Here is a 16,372-nt window from a genome sequence, read left to right on the forward strand (position 1 = left end):
ACATCGGTCATGATTATTGTTTCCTAATTGGTCACTATCATGTTTCCATCATGTCTTGTTGATGAAACGAGCTACGCAAATAAACTTCATATCAAATTAAATTTGGGGTTGTAGTCATAAAGCTAAAGTGAAATAAGTACCTCAAATATATCACCATGTGTAATGAACCTACCGAGTCTCTTTATTCGCCTTTCCGCTCGTGTCATCTAAAATCGCAGCACGACGGACGACTCTTATTTTTAACAACTTAGTCTGAAAATAGAGCAGAAATTGAAACTCCCCATCTACACTTCAAGATGAAAGAACCGAGGTCCATTTCCACATTGTGGGAACCAAATTGCTTTTGTTCAGCAACCAACAGATCACAAAACACTCAGATAATGACCAGATAAAACTGAAAGGCTGTGGCATTTAAACAATTTTAAACGCTTTTACTGAACCAGCTGTTGCTAAGGCGAGTTGCCGGAATATTCACGCTTTAGTAGATTTACAGTATTTACATGATCGACGTTATTCTAATTTAGGTTTAAAGCAGGGATTAAAGGGTTTTTTTTTCCTCTAAAATCTGTCCTGTGAGGTGAGAAGCAGTGAGCCTGTCCTTACTCACTGGACACACAGCAGCAGCCCAACACTGACCTGGGCCACGGGCCAAGGCAAACAGGGACAGTGCAGAGCAAAATACTAATCTGTACATCATGCATCAGGACATCGAGCTCCACATAAAACTGAGCACACCCATTCATCCAAAGAGGGTGGGAAAATAAGCAGAGAAACCGAGCAAGACGGTATTAATTTACTGCATTCAGAGACATTCCTCAGGAACAGAGTGTTACAAAGACCTGCTGTCAACATTTAGTCATCCTGTGATGATAACGGTAAAAATGATAAAGCTTCCAGCTGCGAGAAAATACAGCCAAGAATTTCACAGTCGCTCTTTTTGCTGCTGGATGTTTGAATTCAGTTGTGATTGAATTGAAATTAGCATTAGCTGCCCGACTGGCTTGACAAAATCTTTCATTTTCTGTTGGATTTGAATAGACTGCTTTTTATTAACATAACCTGCAGTACATTTTTCCTTTTTTCTACACAAAAAAAATCTGAAACTAGTGGGAAAATCTTGATCCACGCATCTCTAACTCCAAAAATTTAAAATTCTGGCAACATTAAAAAAAAGATTGTATTCAAAAGGAAAGTTTATTAGCGAAATAGGAGATTAAATACCCCTAAATACTTTGATAAAATGTTAGGTCTACTAATATTTCATTCAGTAAAAGAAATCAAACAACACCGCAGTTGAATATCTGAGTCCTTTGATTGTCACAGCAAAGTACAGAAAGCATATTTTCACAAAAACAAATTTCACTTCTGCATTTCTCCTCGATTTGTTTCCACCTAGTCATTCACTGAGTTATTCTTAGTAAAAACACAATCAATCTGATTTTCCGCGAGCCAAGATGAGGGGAAAGGACGGCGACTCGCCTGTCACAACATCAGATCCGTCGGTTCCACCTCAAGACACGTCAGCAGCAGCGTGGACGGGCGGTCCGTCATGTCCTGCCCGACTCGCAGCGTTGCCTCGCTGTCGTCACACACACACACACACACAAACGTGCGCGCGCTCACACACACAAAGCCTGCAACATGTGTGCAGCACACTCACGGCTCCACTTTTCTCAGAAAACAAATGCTACTCATTACCGCTGACAACTTCCCCAATAGAGCACTCACTTTAAATAAAGTAGATGAATATAGTACTTCAGTAATACTGCAGTAATGACCATGATGAATATGGCAAGACATGAAGGCTTTTTCTGTAGGTAGTTTTCAGAAAAACCGCTTGACAGATGAATCAATGACAACCATTACTGATAGTTGCAGGCCAAATATATTGCTGCAATAAATCTGGAAAGCAGAAATCCCGTCTGTGTTAACAGTCAGAGATAAGATTATGGGATTATGTGGCTCCAAATGAGAACAGGCGACCATTTTACTGTCGTTTCTCATTTTCCAGAGTTTTATTCAGAAGTCCCTGTGCTAATTCATGAATCTAGATGACAGGAATGTAAAGGTTTCATAATTTTAAAAGGGTTATGTGAAAATGACTCGGCTTTCCACAGCTCGGGATGGACAAATGATTTAATATGAAGATGTAAGGGTGGCCATTTATCATATATCATTTTATGTCATAAGATTTTGGATTGTCAATACATTTCAGTTAATGTTAAAAAAAAAAAAATTTCTTACCATTTTCTCATGTTTTTTTAAACGAGCACGTCAATAAATAAAAGCAATAAAAGTGTGCAGTTCAGTGACATAAATTATACTTTTTGTAATTATTTGGCGTCCTGAAGAAGCTTGTATCAAATAGGATTTTTTTCTTTGAAAGGCAAGAATTTATGTTTGTGGTGCTACGAATGCTGCGTCACGGAGTGACCTTAAGAAGTAGTAATTGATTTTATCATCATTTTTATCGTCATCGCAACAGTACTACGAAATGTCGCGATAAAATTCTAAGTCCATATCGCCCACCCTAACAAGGATGGATCGACAGATGATTGAATGAATAGATTGATGGGGGGAGATGCAAACAGATGTAAATATTCAAACATTTCCACACTATTTTCTTTTCCTATGCTTAATTATAACCGGAAAAAAATATCTTCTGACTACCAACATCCAATTGGAAAATTTTCATGTCCTCGGTCGGACCCAGAAAACAAACCAGAACTAAAGTGGCAGAAGAGGAGCGTCTCTTTAGCGCTCGAGTCCAGCGGCCCACATTCCTGTTCTGGGGTTGAGTGTGGAGCTTTGGCCATGATCCCTGCTCCCAGGAGCAGACCGGTCCGCTCTGAGCTCCAGATCTGCCCTGGGAGGGGGAGAGAGCAAGGAGGAGGAGGAAGGGTGCCCTGAGGTGTGGAACGGAGGGGTCCGAATACTGTGCCGTTTTCCCAATCATTTGTTGCCACGGCAACCCCCACTGTATTTTCTGTGCTGAAAATGCTAAGCACTGCGGGAAACTTGCGTACGTGCTGGTTTTCCGATTCCCTTCATCTTGTATCTGAAGCCAAGGCCTTTCTCCCCGTTCCTCACCCACCGTGTCTCGGTCTTTACGTTCATCACCTCGGCCTGAGGTAATATGTCTCCTTTAGCCTAACAACGCTCAGCTCCACCTATCCAGTAAGAGCGGGCGGAGGTGAAGCTGATGCAGGGAATCAAAAAGAGAGAGGAGGAGGAGGTGATCACTGCAGATGCTGAGACATATGGATTCTGTCCTTTCTTCCCCCCCTCCGATCCTCACGACAGCAGAGCGGAGACATTTTTTTTTTGAGGACATGAACCGCCACGTGATCGCCTCCGTCTGGACGAGCAAGGTCGAAGCCCCCACATGACCCCCGCAGGGCTCCGTAAAACTCCCAACGTCACTCCCTGAAAGGACAACGGGGGACGCAGACGACACCCACGTCTCGTTCCCAGCCGCTGCAGCGCTCACGCTCGGGAGAATGAAACACGGGAGAAGCATGACAGTTGGCGTGAGTCATGGGTGAGCTCAGCCTCTGGTTTTCTGAATAGCGGCCTTTTCTCCAACCTGACCGGGACAATGAGGACACGAGTGAGGGGGCTGCTGGGTCTGTTACTGGGGGTCTAACATTAAGGCTGCTCTGTGCTGAGTCAAAAAAATAAATAAAAAGTGGGCGCCTTCCTTGGATATGAGGAGGAGCGCTGCGTGGTGCTGAATGAGTGAGCATGCACTCGTCACTCACTGATGTAACGTGTCGTTTGTTCCTCATCTTGACTCTTTTTATGTCTCATTTGACATATTTTCCTGCTCACGCCGCCATCACACCAGGCTCTCGTGTCACCGGCGTTCAAACGCTTTGATTGGAGGCTGACAGACGGGTCAGAGATGATGGTTGTGTGAAACTAGGGAGGCACGATATTGGTCGATATCCGATATGCCGATGTACTAGAAATGATTTGGCCGATAACGCCGATAATTTTGTCCAATATCTGCTTACTGAAACTATATGGGTTTCTCTGCTGTGCAGTTAAAATACTGCACAATCTTTGTCAATTTAGCCTGCTACAAAATGCTAAAAAGGAGGCTGATGAAACACTTTCAACTTATTATGTTTAATGTCAAATGTATTCATGACATTTGCTCTCTCTAAGATAGTGACAACACTCAAACGGTGCAAATCTTCACAAAACTAAACTCAACCTGTTCACAGGCAACAAGTGAAAAGCCCCCACACTGTCAAGCATTAATACTTGACAGTTTCTTATGATGCTGTGCTGCAGCAGGCATTATTCTCACTGGTTTGTCTTATAAAAACAATGCTTTCTATAATTGGTGAATTATTTTGACGGAATGGCCAATGTCCGATATTAAACTTTACAGCCAATATCGGTTGATACTGATAATATTGTGCATCCCTATGGGAAACAATGTGGGGAAAAAAAGAGCCAGCAGTGTCCCAAAGCCACAGATCTCAACAAGATTCAGCTGCTAACCCTGCTGCTATGGTTACAGCAGCCTGAGTGGCAGGCCGACTCCTCTCTGCTCTCACAAACCATTTCATTCACCATCATAAACACTTCCATGCTGAAAACAGCTCACAGAAAAGTCAGAGGTCAGAAATCAACAACAGAAATCTCCAATCTGACCTCCAGTTAGCAAATGAAAGCAATAAAATAAAACAAAGAAAATTCCCTTGTGATTCTGGAAATGTTACCATAATTACTTATTATCATGTTATAATTACTTATAACAATTTTCAGAATGATGACTAATTAATACAGTAGCAGGCAGGAATCGGCTATGGCAGCTATTGTCTCAGTTTAAACGCCTCTGATTGCTCATAGTACCTGGTCATCAATCCAGACAGTGTTCAGCAGAGGGCAGGGCAGAAACAGAGAAAAGCTCTGCTACCACGTAAAACAGTGACACATTTCCATAAAGCATAAGATTTACACTAGTTTAAATGGCAACTGTGAGCAGAAATCTACACACTCAACCAGAGCTGCACAGTCTCTTGTAATGTGTGATAGTTTGGTAAATTGTGCCAATTGACTCATGTAATAATCATAAAATTAACTTTTAATTTGCTCTCTGTATGTTCAGCATTCTAACCACTTTCTTAAGATTGCCTGTCAGTATCTGAATAACAAAATATATTACTGCTAGGCAAAATGTGAACCCATGACTCCCGGAAATATCAAATCCTATTAATTGTAGGATTAGTTTATTGAAGGCCCACAGCCTTCAATAAACTCCCATCTTGCTCCGGCTGATTAGGTTTTAATGTTAACCCGTTTGTGCTAGGCCAACATTAGCTTGTTTACTCTGTTTCGATAGGACTTGTTGAAAGTTTCAGTCACTCGTGTGCAGGGAAAAGGGCATCCCTAGCCTTAACCGTTTGTTCCCAGAAACATCGATCAGATTTTTAAAAGTAGAGCAAGAGGACGGCTGACATTTTGGCCTCGTTAATTGCTTCACTGAACCAGTTCTAAACTATGTGCAGTTGTGTAACACGACGCGATTTGTCACTGTAATGACTGACACTTTAATTCGTAAATATTCTTTTGTGAGCTCAAAGCAAAACAATGAACTACTTCTAAGAGGTAAGCAGGCATTAGAGGAAAAACATGACCACAAAAAGCCTGATTATTGAAGAATAATTAGCCAAGGGTCGAATTAAGGCAAAATTAATCAAAAGTGCAACCATTTGTACATAACTGCCATGAGACAGTGTTTTATGAATGGAAAGAAAGGTCATCCTCAGATGTGACACGTGAACTCTGTCAACAGAGTGATTTAAAAATATATAATTTAAAATGTTGCTTTATCAAAAGCTTTAATTTGATATCCTACACATTTAAAATGACTCAAGCCTTTTTAAAAAAAATCAAGAGTTGTGAATATAGCTCATCTGAGGTACGACGGTGTTATTAACTAGTTTGGCTCGTCATGGAGATAATCAGACTCATCTGAGCTGCGCGTTGACTCGAGAGTCGCTGGTTCTCCGTTCGAGAGCCGGACATTAGCATCAGAGAGAGCGACAATGCGTTCGCCCTCGCAGCATCAGCGGCAACCCCTTTGTGGCTGTTAAAAAGCAGAACAACAGACTGGGAACCAGCTGGGATGTTATTCAGAACATCAGCGATTAAATCAAACAGCAGCCTCTGTGGCAGCTCCAGGCAGCCTCCGTGTCAGTCTACCTGGAAGGTTTTCTGCTGACCTTTTCTTTTTTGGGGCGATTAAATAAGCATCCGTTGCAAAACTTACTTTGCTTTTGATTTAATCTTTAACATTTGAAACGGCACTGAAAAAGAAGAAAAAACTAATGAAATGACTCATCGAGCATCCACAACATCACACAAAAGGTTGGGCTTTTCAGGTGCCTCTGTTTGTTGTGTAACGTGATTGCTATCATGCTCTTGGCAGCTGATTTGAGGGTTGTGAAATCGTCACGGCAAGCTGTTGCACTGGTTCCTTACATGCAAACTCTGCGGCCCGACCAGGTAGTGAGTCAGAAGTCCTCTCCTTCGCCCCTCCAAAATTTTAATTATAGATTTAATTAAAGGAAACAGAAGGCACCACAAACACAAGAAGTGACTTGTTACACTGCTAGACGAGCCAGCCTGGAGTACGAGATTCAATCTTGATAAGTAGAAAAAGAAGCATAAATCAAATAAAGACTCATTAATTTGCTTCAGCTATCATCTAGAAATCAGACGTGGATTTGGACGACGAGCTCGTTCCGTTGCGATCGATTCTGAGAGCCAAATGCGACCAGAGTTGTGGCGTTTTATTCTTTTTGAGCTTCAACCTGTGTCTGTCGTGGAGCATGCAGGGTTTTAAAATGCCAGCATCCTTCTTGAAATCTCACAGACCTACGTTTTCTCAGGCGTACACACACACACACACGCTCACACACACACACACACACACACACACACACACACACACACACACACACACACACAGAGATTGCTGTTTTGTTAATGCAAGCTGCAATGCTAATATAAGATGCTGAAGAATGTCAACTCTAAGTATTTTGTAAAGCTTTGTTTTACAGCCGTGGCTCGCACACACATTTAGCAGTGCTGACTCTTCTATTAAAAATAAAGAGCAGCCATGTAGTTTGAATGTTGTTTTATGTCTTCTTTTGTTTTTGTTCAATTGTTGAAATGAAATCAGTATTGACTAAAGCTTTATCAGTCAAAAACAAAAGATCAGCCTCAAAACAACTACCGGTGTCCGCTATTGATCCTTTTAGTCTTCAAAACTGCGTAAGTCGACCTTGTAACAAATCAATTAATTTTTTGAAAAACGTCAGCATGCCCAACGCCCCACTGTTTTGTTTGGCAAGGATGTTTTGCAGCTCCTATTTATTTGGAGTTTTAATTCAGGTCAACTACAACAAAAATGGAAGGATGAGGCTACATTTTCTTTTTGTTTTTGGTAAAAAATAAATCTGTAGGGTTACAAAAATACAGTCAGTCCTTCAAGAATAAAGTCAAATGACAAAGTCAAAGTAATACAAGAATAAAGTTGTGCTATTAGGAAATGGAAATTAATAGTACAACTTTAATTTTATAAGAGCTCAACACAAAAAATAAAAACTTTTTTCTCAAAAAATTTTCTCTTGTAATTTTAAGATGTTCTTCTGGTAAAATTACATCTTTGTTCTGCTAATATTATGACTATTTCCTCATAATTTAAAACAAACATTCCTGTAGCAAGGCACTGTTTGAAAACATTTTCTGTCGTTTGTCATTTCTTTCTTAGAAAAGAAAGCAAGTAAAAAAAAAAATAAAAAATCAAATTGTATCCGGTATGAAACAAATTTTAGATTTTATTTTTTAAGTGATGTCGCCCAGTCCTATAAGAAAATGTTATATTATTAAGAAGTGCTGAACTGTGTTCCGTTAGAAAAAAACTTTGATTTTAACCCAAATATCTGAAGCCCTCTGGGTCTAAATTTAGATCGAAAAAGGCAAAACAGACACCGAAACCCAAGATGGATTTTTATTAAACCACGGAGAAGTTAATTATGAGCGTATGACATGGAGCATTGGAAATATGCACAGCTTTGCTGGCTCTAATAACCCTGGCTCAAATGAACCTGTGTTAGTCTCCAAATAAAGACCAGAGAATAAAGTCTTGTCAAGCATCTCTCGATAAACCTGCCAAGAGCAACAGGAGAATAAAAAACAAAAACAACAACAAAAAAAACAGGCAACAGTCGTCTATCACCTGTCTCTAACTAATGCAACAGATGACGACAGAGTTGCAGAGTTATGGAGGAGTCGGACAAGTCGTCCGCCGAGCGGCTCCGGGCTGCATGGAGGTCTGTAGGATCAACAGATACTTGAATTAGAAAGAGACAAAAGAGTCAGGGAGTGGAGGCTGCCAGACATGCAAGCAGTGACCGCATGCGAGCGAGCCGAGCCGCATGCCGACGGTAATGCGGCAGAGAAAACCAGGAAGAGTTTGTATTCACGGCTATCTATAGACGGGAGTGGAGGCTGCGACAGAGCAGCTGCCCCGTCCTCCCCGCCCCACCCACAGAGAGCAGGAGTGACACATTAACCTTCAGCCAGCTGTCTCAGCCTGCAGCTTCACCTCGCCGACAGGAAAACTTCCTGGACTTCAGGCGACGCTGCGTTTAAGCACATGGACTTTTCATTTCTTGTTGGTTTTTAACCTTTTTTGTTCCCGGTGGGGACGGAAAGAACAGCTTCCATCTGTAAACGGGTTGAAGAAACGGAAATAAAACTCTCAGCTGGACGGACTGAAAATATATTTCAATGAAATCCACTCGTGTGCATGCTTACACACCCTCACACGCCCATTCCTTTTGCCGGACCATCATCTGATCTGCACTGGGACTCAGTTGGGATCAGCTCGGCAGGCTACAGCTGTTTCCACAGCGGGTCAGGTTACCCTGCCACCAACCGTCTCCCCCCACCCCCCAGGCCTTCACCAGGGAGACGGCCCTGGTGTCAAAACAGCGCACACGGGTGCATCCCGCTGCCTCCGACGACTCCCTGCCGCCCTCTCGTTTCCACCCAGCCCTACAGCGGCGAGCTGAACGCTGACCCACTGTGGAGAGGCCCTCGCCTACCAGCTCGATACCAGGTCGCCTGGCAGCTCGTGGTTGTCAAAGTGAAAACTGCGCACAGGAAGTGAGCATGAAAAGAAGTGCTTGAACTGCACCTTCATTCACTCCAGAAAACACGAGAGGCAGCGGAGCATGCAGAAGTGGCCTCACTTTATACCTCAAGGAGCTTCCCGCAACGTATACCTGATAGTTGGACTGAAGAGTTGCTTCTGAGGATTTTTGCTGATAACACATGATAATACAGATACTTAGTCGCTTAATCTGATCCATTTTCAGCAGCCGGCCTAATAAATGGCTTTTAGGAGGATATGAACACTGCAAGAACCCAAAATCTTACCAAGTATTTCTTGGTCAACATTCAAGTGCAAATATCTTGGTGCATTTGCAACAAGACAAAATTTACTTATAAGTCATTTTTTCAGCAAGATATGGGAGTTTGGTTTAACATTGATGAAAAAGTACGAGTTATAAGTGAAATAATCTGCCAGTGGAATAAGACATTTTCCCATATCTTAAAATGTGTTATTCCACAGACAGATTCTTTCACTTATAACCAGTACTTTTTTCCATCAATATCAGGGAATTATTGATTTAAAACAAGCTCATATTTCCTGCTGAAAAGTTACTTGTAAGTTAGTTTTGTTGTGTTTTAGGTGTCCTAGGATATTTGCACTAGAAACCAGATCAAAAAACACTTGGTAAGATTTTGCACTTGCACAAAAATATTACTATGCGATTATAATTAAACCATATAAAACACTGGTGCCAAAGTTTTAACTGTGAAAGTTAAAACCAAATCAACAATTTTTTATAAGAGATGCACTAATCTGGGTTTTACTGGCTGGTAGAGGTTATAAGGTCTTGTTTTTTTTTGTTCTCCTTTCTTTTTTCTTTAAATACATATTGATTAGGTCATGACCAACTATTATCATCAATGAAAACTTGCCGTTTCAAAACTCCTTAAAAATTATTAGTACCGTAAGCACAATTCATATACTTTCAAATACGTTTCAATTCTAAAGAAGTTGTTGAGTTTACTGTGGCGTAAGGTAAGGCAATGCCTTAATGTTTAATGTTATAGATCCTTTTAACCACAGTAATCAGAAGATTGCTGTTTTTCTATTTTAAAAACAAAAACACCTTTTTTTTTCCAATTTAATAACAACAAACCAAATAACCAAATCATTTGATGATGTTTTTACATCATCAAACCAGCACAAGCCTAATACCAAAAGCTTTCAGAACAATTTGCTTTGACTCAACTGAAGCAAACATCGACCAGGTTCCTTATTAGACACAGCAGTTTTAAATCCAACAGAMAACGTCAAGATTATCTACATTTATGCTTCATAACAAAACAAATAACATCCTGTCTGTTGATCCGTTCACAGACCACAAAATGTGCCAGGTGTGTTTTTTGTTGCATTTAATGAAAAGTTGAAAATTCAGTTCAATCAATCAATTGAACTGAATTTCAATTGATTGATCGGGGCTGCCAATCAATCAATCAATCAATCAATCAAATCCGGTGGTTGGGACGCTCAGGCAATCATTCATTCCGCGGCCTGCGGTGTTTTTGAGTTAAATGTTTAAAGTTGGCAGGAAATGTGAAAATGTCAATTGATAATTTTGCATTATTGGAAGATTAATACCTGAACACAAACTACAAAAAAAAGGGCAAACATTCAAAAAAACGTAAATAAATAAGYAACGATTAGCCTGGTGGAAGCACAAGTAGAACCTGGTGGCCCGCCAGGCTTATAACACACAGAGGAAAACCTTGGAGCTTGAACCACTCAATGGGACCTTTTGCAGAAACTTTGACAACTGAGGGCTCCCTGAGATGTTTTTGAGCTYCCCTAAAGCTCGCCTTTGATTATTCAACAACAGGAAAACAATAGCTGACACTGAGCTGACAAAAAGAGTTTCGGTGGAAAAGTAACATCAATGAGAATAGCAATATCTAGAGATAAAAATCAGCAGTGTTACTCACTGTCCCTCAGGTTATAATGCTGGAGCTAGTTGACCTGGTTCATCACATCAGCCTGCACAGACACAAAATGAAACTAACTTTTCTCATTTCTGATTTCCTATCTTTTTTTTCTTTTTTTTTTTTTAAGTTAACATCTTGTGCTTCTAAAATATAGACGACCTTGTGAATCTCCTCTCTGGGTTTATCCCGGCATCAATAGGAGATTGTAGGGATTCTCAGAAAGCTGCTGGAGCAGACGTCTCAGTCCGGGCCTTCACACAGCAGCTCAGCCGGGGCTTAAGCGCTCCTCTTCCGGGGCTGTGTGWGAAGGCTGAGGCCGGTGATAAACCGCGGAGCCGGAGGACGGGACACCTCAGAAATGTGGGTCACTGGATGTTTGGGTGGCAGCTATGCAAGATGATCCACGTAGAGCACCCGGCCAACCAGCCCTCCCGTTCCACACAGTTCTCTGACAGCTTCCACGCAGACCGTTTGTGGAGCTCCAAGTGGTGTGAAACAACAAAGCTGACACAAATGTCTCCCCATAAACTCACCGGAGCACAAATCRCAAACTGTTAGCCTCTCTGAACTTAGTTCACCGGCATGCTGCAGCTACCCCGGTTGTGTCTCGGTAAACTGCGGCCACTCAACTGGAGACACACTCAACAGCTCTGCGTTCAAACAGAGTCTGTGAAGTCCACATTTTTTACACYKTTGTATCGTTATTAAGCTTTCTGTTTTTCGTCTCCAGCGTCCGCGAAGCTCAAAGTTGAGCCAATTTAGCAGAAATGTACTAAAATGACCCTCACCAGAAGCGATGGAGGCTGCTCCGACCGGAGTCCCCGACCTCGGAGCGTCTTTTTCTCAGGCCGGATGCCGTCGTTCCCTCCGAGCGTGAAAAAAAAAGAAATACGGCGAAGCAGCTGCTTCTGCTTTGTGGTTTGTGTGAGGTCGATACTTTCTCCTCCGCAGTGTCGCTTATACCAGCGGGGTCGTAGCGTCCAGCACCATGATTTGTGGCTTACGCTTCAAAGTTTCTCTTCTTGCAGAGGGCAGGAAGCTCCGTCGAAGGGTTTTTCGTCGAGCAGACCATGGCAGAGGGGACGGCGGCGATTACTAGTTGATCTGTGTCAGTCCCTCCACGCCAGCTGACGCTGCCTTCTGCCACCACACGGCCGCTTGAGCTATCGAGTCGTCAGTTTCAACAGCGCCATCTACCGGCAGCTGCGAGAAAATACACCACACCAGGTTTGACTCAATGGCGACATCTGCTGGAGAATATTGATATGATGAAAATTTTGAAGAAAGAAAATAAAATCACACCCTTTGAACTTTTTCGTATTTTCTCACGTTACAAAGGTGATCCAAGACAGAAAGTACAATTGTTAAAAGGCCAGAAAGAAAGATATGTCATAAAAAATGAAAGCAACTTTTTACTCAAAAACAGACTTAGACAATAATTTAAATGGGTTGAATGCAGTTAAGGGTTTTCAACGAGAGTTCTCATGGGAATAAGCTGAGATTAATATCTGTGTCAACAAGTTAGGAAATTGTACAAATTTGAGACCCGTTTTTAATCAAATGGCATGTTATTGCTGATCAGGTAAAAAGAAAATAATTGACAATAAAATTATTTTTGCACTTCTACCTTAAGAAAGTGCCCCCTGAGTGTTTTCAAACAGGTGATTTTGGTCCATGATGAAAAGTCTGGACAGTGTTGATTTAGGTTAAATTCAGGCTAAATCTTTGAAAACTCAGCTGAGCAATGACAATGACAATGTTTGCACGTTCCCTTGAAACAAGAATGCCTTTTGTGTGGGGTTGAGTTTGTGCTAAGAGACCCCTGACCTTTGACCCGTATTTCAGGCTAACTTAATGTCGCAATTCAGTTTCATCCGTGCAAATCAGAATCACATTTCTCTTCAGCTTTCGCACCGAACTAAGCGAAACATTCCCACCTCTGTCTCGCCTTCTCAAGCCCTCCCTGCAATTTCCTCTCACTTTCCCGTGAGCCAAAGCACCACCAGTTTCAAATTCCTCACCAAACATTAGGACATTCACTGTTTTCTGGGGCGCAGCCACGATCCACGTTGGAAAACAGTCAAGTATGCATAGGGCTGCTCACTCCCAAGCTCTATTTATGCAAAGCAGACAGAGTTGGAGGGTGCCGTACGAAGGAGCCCACACTCAGGAGGCCTTTGGTTGGAAATCTGTGCATCAGCTCAGCTGTTTTCTGTCACTGGAAGTTAAATATTTATTTGTTCCTTGTCCGTCTTTTTCCTAACGCTGGAATGACTCAGACCTCTTCTTCATWATCAGCCTGTATAACTGGGTTTGTATATTTCTCTGACTGAAAAGCCAATTTAAATTAACCTTATTTGCCATATGTAGCGTGGAAATCTAACACATCGCTCCCTGAACGCTCTTATGAGCTCATTGCAGGATCATACTGTGGGGGGCACTTTTCCTGAGGGGGATGCAGTGGAGCTGATCAGAGTTGATGGAAAGACAGATGGAGCTGCAGAAAAATTTAGCTAAGGGTCCAAAATGTTATCTCAGCTAAATAAGAAAAACAGATGATTATATTGTTTTATAATTTATGCACTTTCTTGCTACTTTCTCTCTTGCTTTTACTCTCAAATCTGCAAGGTCTCCCTCTTTCTCACCTTCTCTCTCTCTCTCTGTCCCTCTCTCTCCTGACAGGTAGTCCAGATTTCCCCGACCTCTTCCGCCCTTCTCTAATCCCAGTCTCAGTCATCTCTGTCCCTCCTGTTTGTTTGTCGACGCTGGTTTCCCCCGAACACATCAGGACACGGAGTTTTAAAAAAATGTCCTGGACGTATGCAACCCTCCTGGCTCTCCTTGCAGTGCTGCTTGCACTGAGCTGTGAGTTTAATGCTTACCAAATCTTATGTCAAGGACTCTGCTGACGTCTGTTTTGTCTCTGTTGTACTGAGATGTGCTTTTTCTAAATTTATTTTTAGTCAGACCTGTCTCATTTCTGTCTCCAAACGCAGTGTCTCCAGAGACAGCCGAATCTGCAGCTGTGGATAGCAGCACGAGAAATGCAAAAAGTCCAGCAGGTGTGGAGCTGCATTTCACAACCGTGTGTGACCTCTCGTTTTGTCCTTCAATGCTGAAAAAAACAACAACAACAATCTATTCCCCCACCTTAGGTCAGCTGAGGAGGATCTTCATGAAAGAAGCTGATGCCTCCAACTTCTTCAGGAAGCGCACCAGGCGAGCTGTGAAATCCACGGACGAGATCAATGGTGAGTTTGGTGCAAAGTGTCTGGTCAGAGAGGCGGAGGCGTATCGCTGCATGTGGATACGCTAAGGTGGTCACTGTGGGAATCTGTGTGTTACCATCAAGGAGTTTTACACAAGAGGAACATGGACCAGTTTGTTCTGTTGAATTCATTTAGAAATAAAATGCAAATCAGAACAAAATAAAGAAATGTAATTATGCACACTCATTTTTTATCATTATTATTATTATTATTATTATTATTATTATTATTATTATTATTATTAGTAGTAGTAGTAGTAGTAGTAGTAGTAGTAGTAGTAGTGTCCTAAACATGGAATATACATTAGCATGTTTGCAATCCTTAAGCCGTTAAAACTTACAGAGATTATGCTGAACACTATCGCCAATATATTGGAATGCTTTGCACATCTGATGCAGAGCTGGTAGATGTATTCAACAAGCTGCCAAATAACTAAAAAAAGAAAGAGCGCATAAATCCTGATTGCTGCCATGTCTGAACCAACCTGAAAAGTAAATAAAAAAGCACAGCATAAAAGATGATATAAATGGAAAACATGTCAGAATGTAAGAGATCTCATTGACAGCACTTAGATTTTCATTAAGAAAATCTGACTTTTACTGTGTTTTCATTCTAAGACAGATAAAATGATCTTTTTATCAATTTTGATTTTTTTGTGAAACCTGGACGGGCTGCTGTGGTGCTTAGGTTAATCTTTAGCAGATTTACCCTCGCCAACTGATCACCTCAGTCTTTAGTTACATTACAAACACGCTGCTGTGAAGCTGGTGACTGTTGGGACTGTTTTGGTTTCTGAACTTGGCCCGACCGTAGACCTGCTGCTCCCCTCCCAGCAGYAGGAGTCACAGGCCAGCATGGAGCTCCAACACCCACGTCTCTGAGCGCAGCCACTTTCTGTGTGACGGCTGACAGCAGGGTCGGCCCAAGTCACAAGCGAACTAAGCGCCTGCTTAGTGCCCCAGGGCCCCTAGGGGAACCCCTAAGTGGAACAGATTTTTTTTTTAGTTATGATTTTTATGTGATTATATTAATAAAAATATACAAATTCATTATAAAGTTGTGATTTTTTTTTTAACAATAACATATATTTGACAATGTATGTAGAAGTCTTTCTTATATGGACAAAATTAAAGATTAAAAAATAAATTGCTCTTGGGGTCCCCCGGTGGCCGCGGTAGGTACCGCACTGCGCGGTAATTTGATCTGCAATGAGCAGAGCACATCCAAACCTCCAAAGCTCCGGTTTAGGATACAATAGCGAAACAATGTCACAAAAAAATGTCTCAAGAGCGTTAAGGCGCGATGTTGTGTAACATGCTAACAAGGTGAAAAAGAGCAAGAGAGTAAAGCTGGGAGCGGGATGGAGGAGTGAGTAGGTGGGAGAGCGGCTGGGAGTTCAATGAGGAATTTGACCAGACAAAATAAAATACAGGCAAGAAGGTCAAACAGGCCACACATTTTGAATGCTCCTTCCTGGATTCCACAGACATAAATGATAGTAATAATAATAAATAATAATAATAATAATAATAATAATAATAATTAATAATAAAAGAAAATTACAGTCATACAAAATAACATTACAGTCAACCTCAGTCTGTCAGTCTTTTTTACTCTCAGGATGTTCTGCTCTTAGCAGCGGAAGCACAAACTTGAGCAGCCAAGTCTGAGAAAAGGTCAGGGGTCGTGGTTACTGCAGACGGTGTGAGTTTCGCTGACAATCTGACTGATAAAAAAGAAAGGCTTTCAGAAATATAACCATGTGAACAAAAACTATGAACCCTTACAGGTTTCCTGTTTTTTTGTTGTTTTTTCCATTTAAACATTTCAGCTCAGCGACTCTGAGGTACCGCGGGTCTGCCTCTTTTCAATGTGCTCCTTACGTTCTGTAAATACCGTATTTTCCGCACTATCAGGCGCACCTAAAAACCGTCAATTTCCTCAAAAGCCGACAGTGCACCTTATAATCCGGTGCACCTTAT

The 16,372-nt window shown here is 41.7% G+C and overlaps 2 protein-coding genes across 4 annotated transcripts in view; one reads left to right on the forward strand and one right to left on the reverse strand.

The window, feature by feature from the left end:
- Nucleotides 1–12,294, reverse strand: part of LOC103466344 (cyclin-dependent kinase 17) — a 33,945-nt gene extending 21,651 nt beyond the window's left edge. Inside the window, exon 1 of one of the 3 annotated variants that reach the window (XM_008411856.2) lies at nucleotides 11,910–12,294. The gene's annotated coding sequence lies outside the window, so the exon portion shown is untranslated. The remainder of the gene's footprint in view (nucleotides 1–11,909) is intronic. The other 2 variants (XM_008411855.2, XM_008411857.2) reach the window with 2 other exon arrangements.
- A 968-nt stretch (nucleotides 12,295–13,262) lies between these two features.
- On the forward strand, nucleotides 13,263–14,460 carry LOC103466368 (unique cartilage matrix-associated protein-like). Its single transcript, XM_008411883.2, has 4 exons — nucleotides 13,263–13,432; nucleotides 13,804–13,986; nucleotides 14,118–14,183; nucleotides 14,277–14,460. Exons 2-4 carry the CDS (start codon nucleotides 13,929–13,931, stop codon nucleotides 14,435–14,437), a joined length of 285 nt encoding a protein of 94 aa, XP_008410105.1. The 5' UTR covers nucleotides 13,263–13,432; nucleotides 13,804–13,928; the 3' UTR covers nucleotides 14,438–14,460.
- Nucleotides 14,461–16,372: the final 1,912 nt, after the last annotated feature.

This window comes from Poecilia reticulata, linkage group LG6 (genome assembly GCF_000633615.1).
Source record: "Poecilia reticulata strain Guanapo linkage group LG6, Guppy_female_1.0+MT, whole genome shotgun sequence".
In the NCBI taxonomy this organism is placed as follows: Eukaryota; Metazoa; Chordata; class Actinopteri; order Cyprinodontiformes; family Poeciliidae; genus Poecilia; species Poecilia reticulata.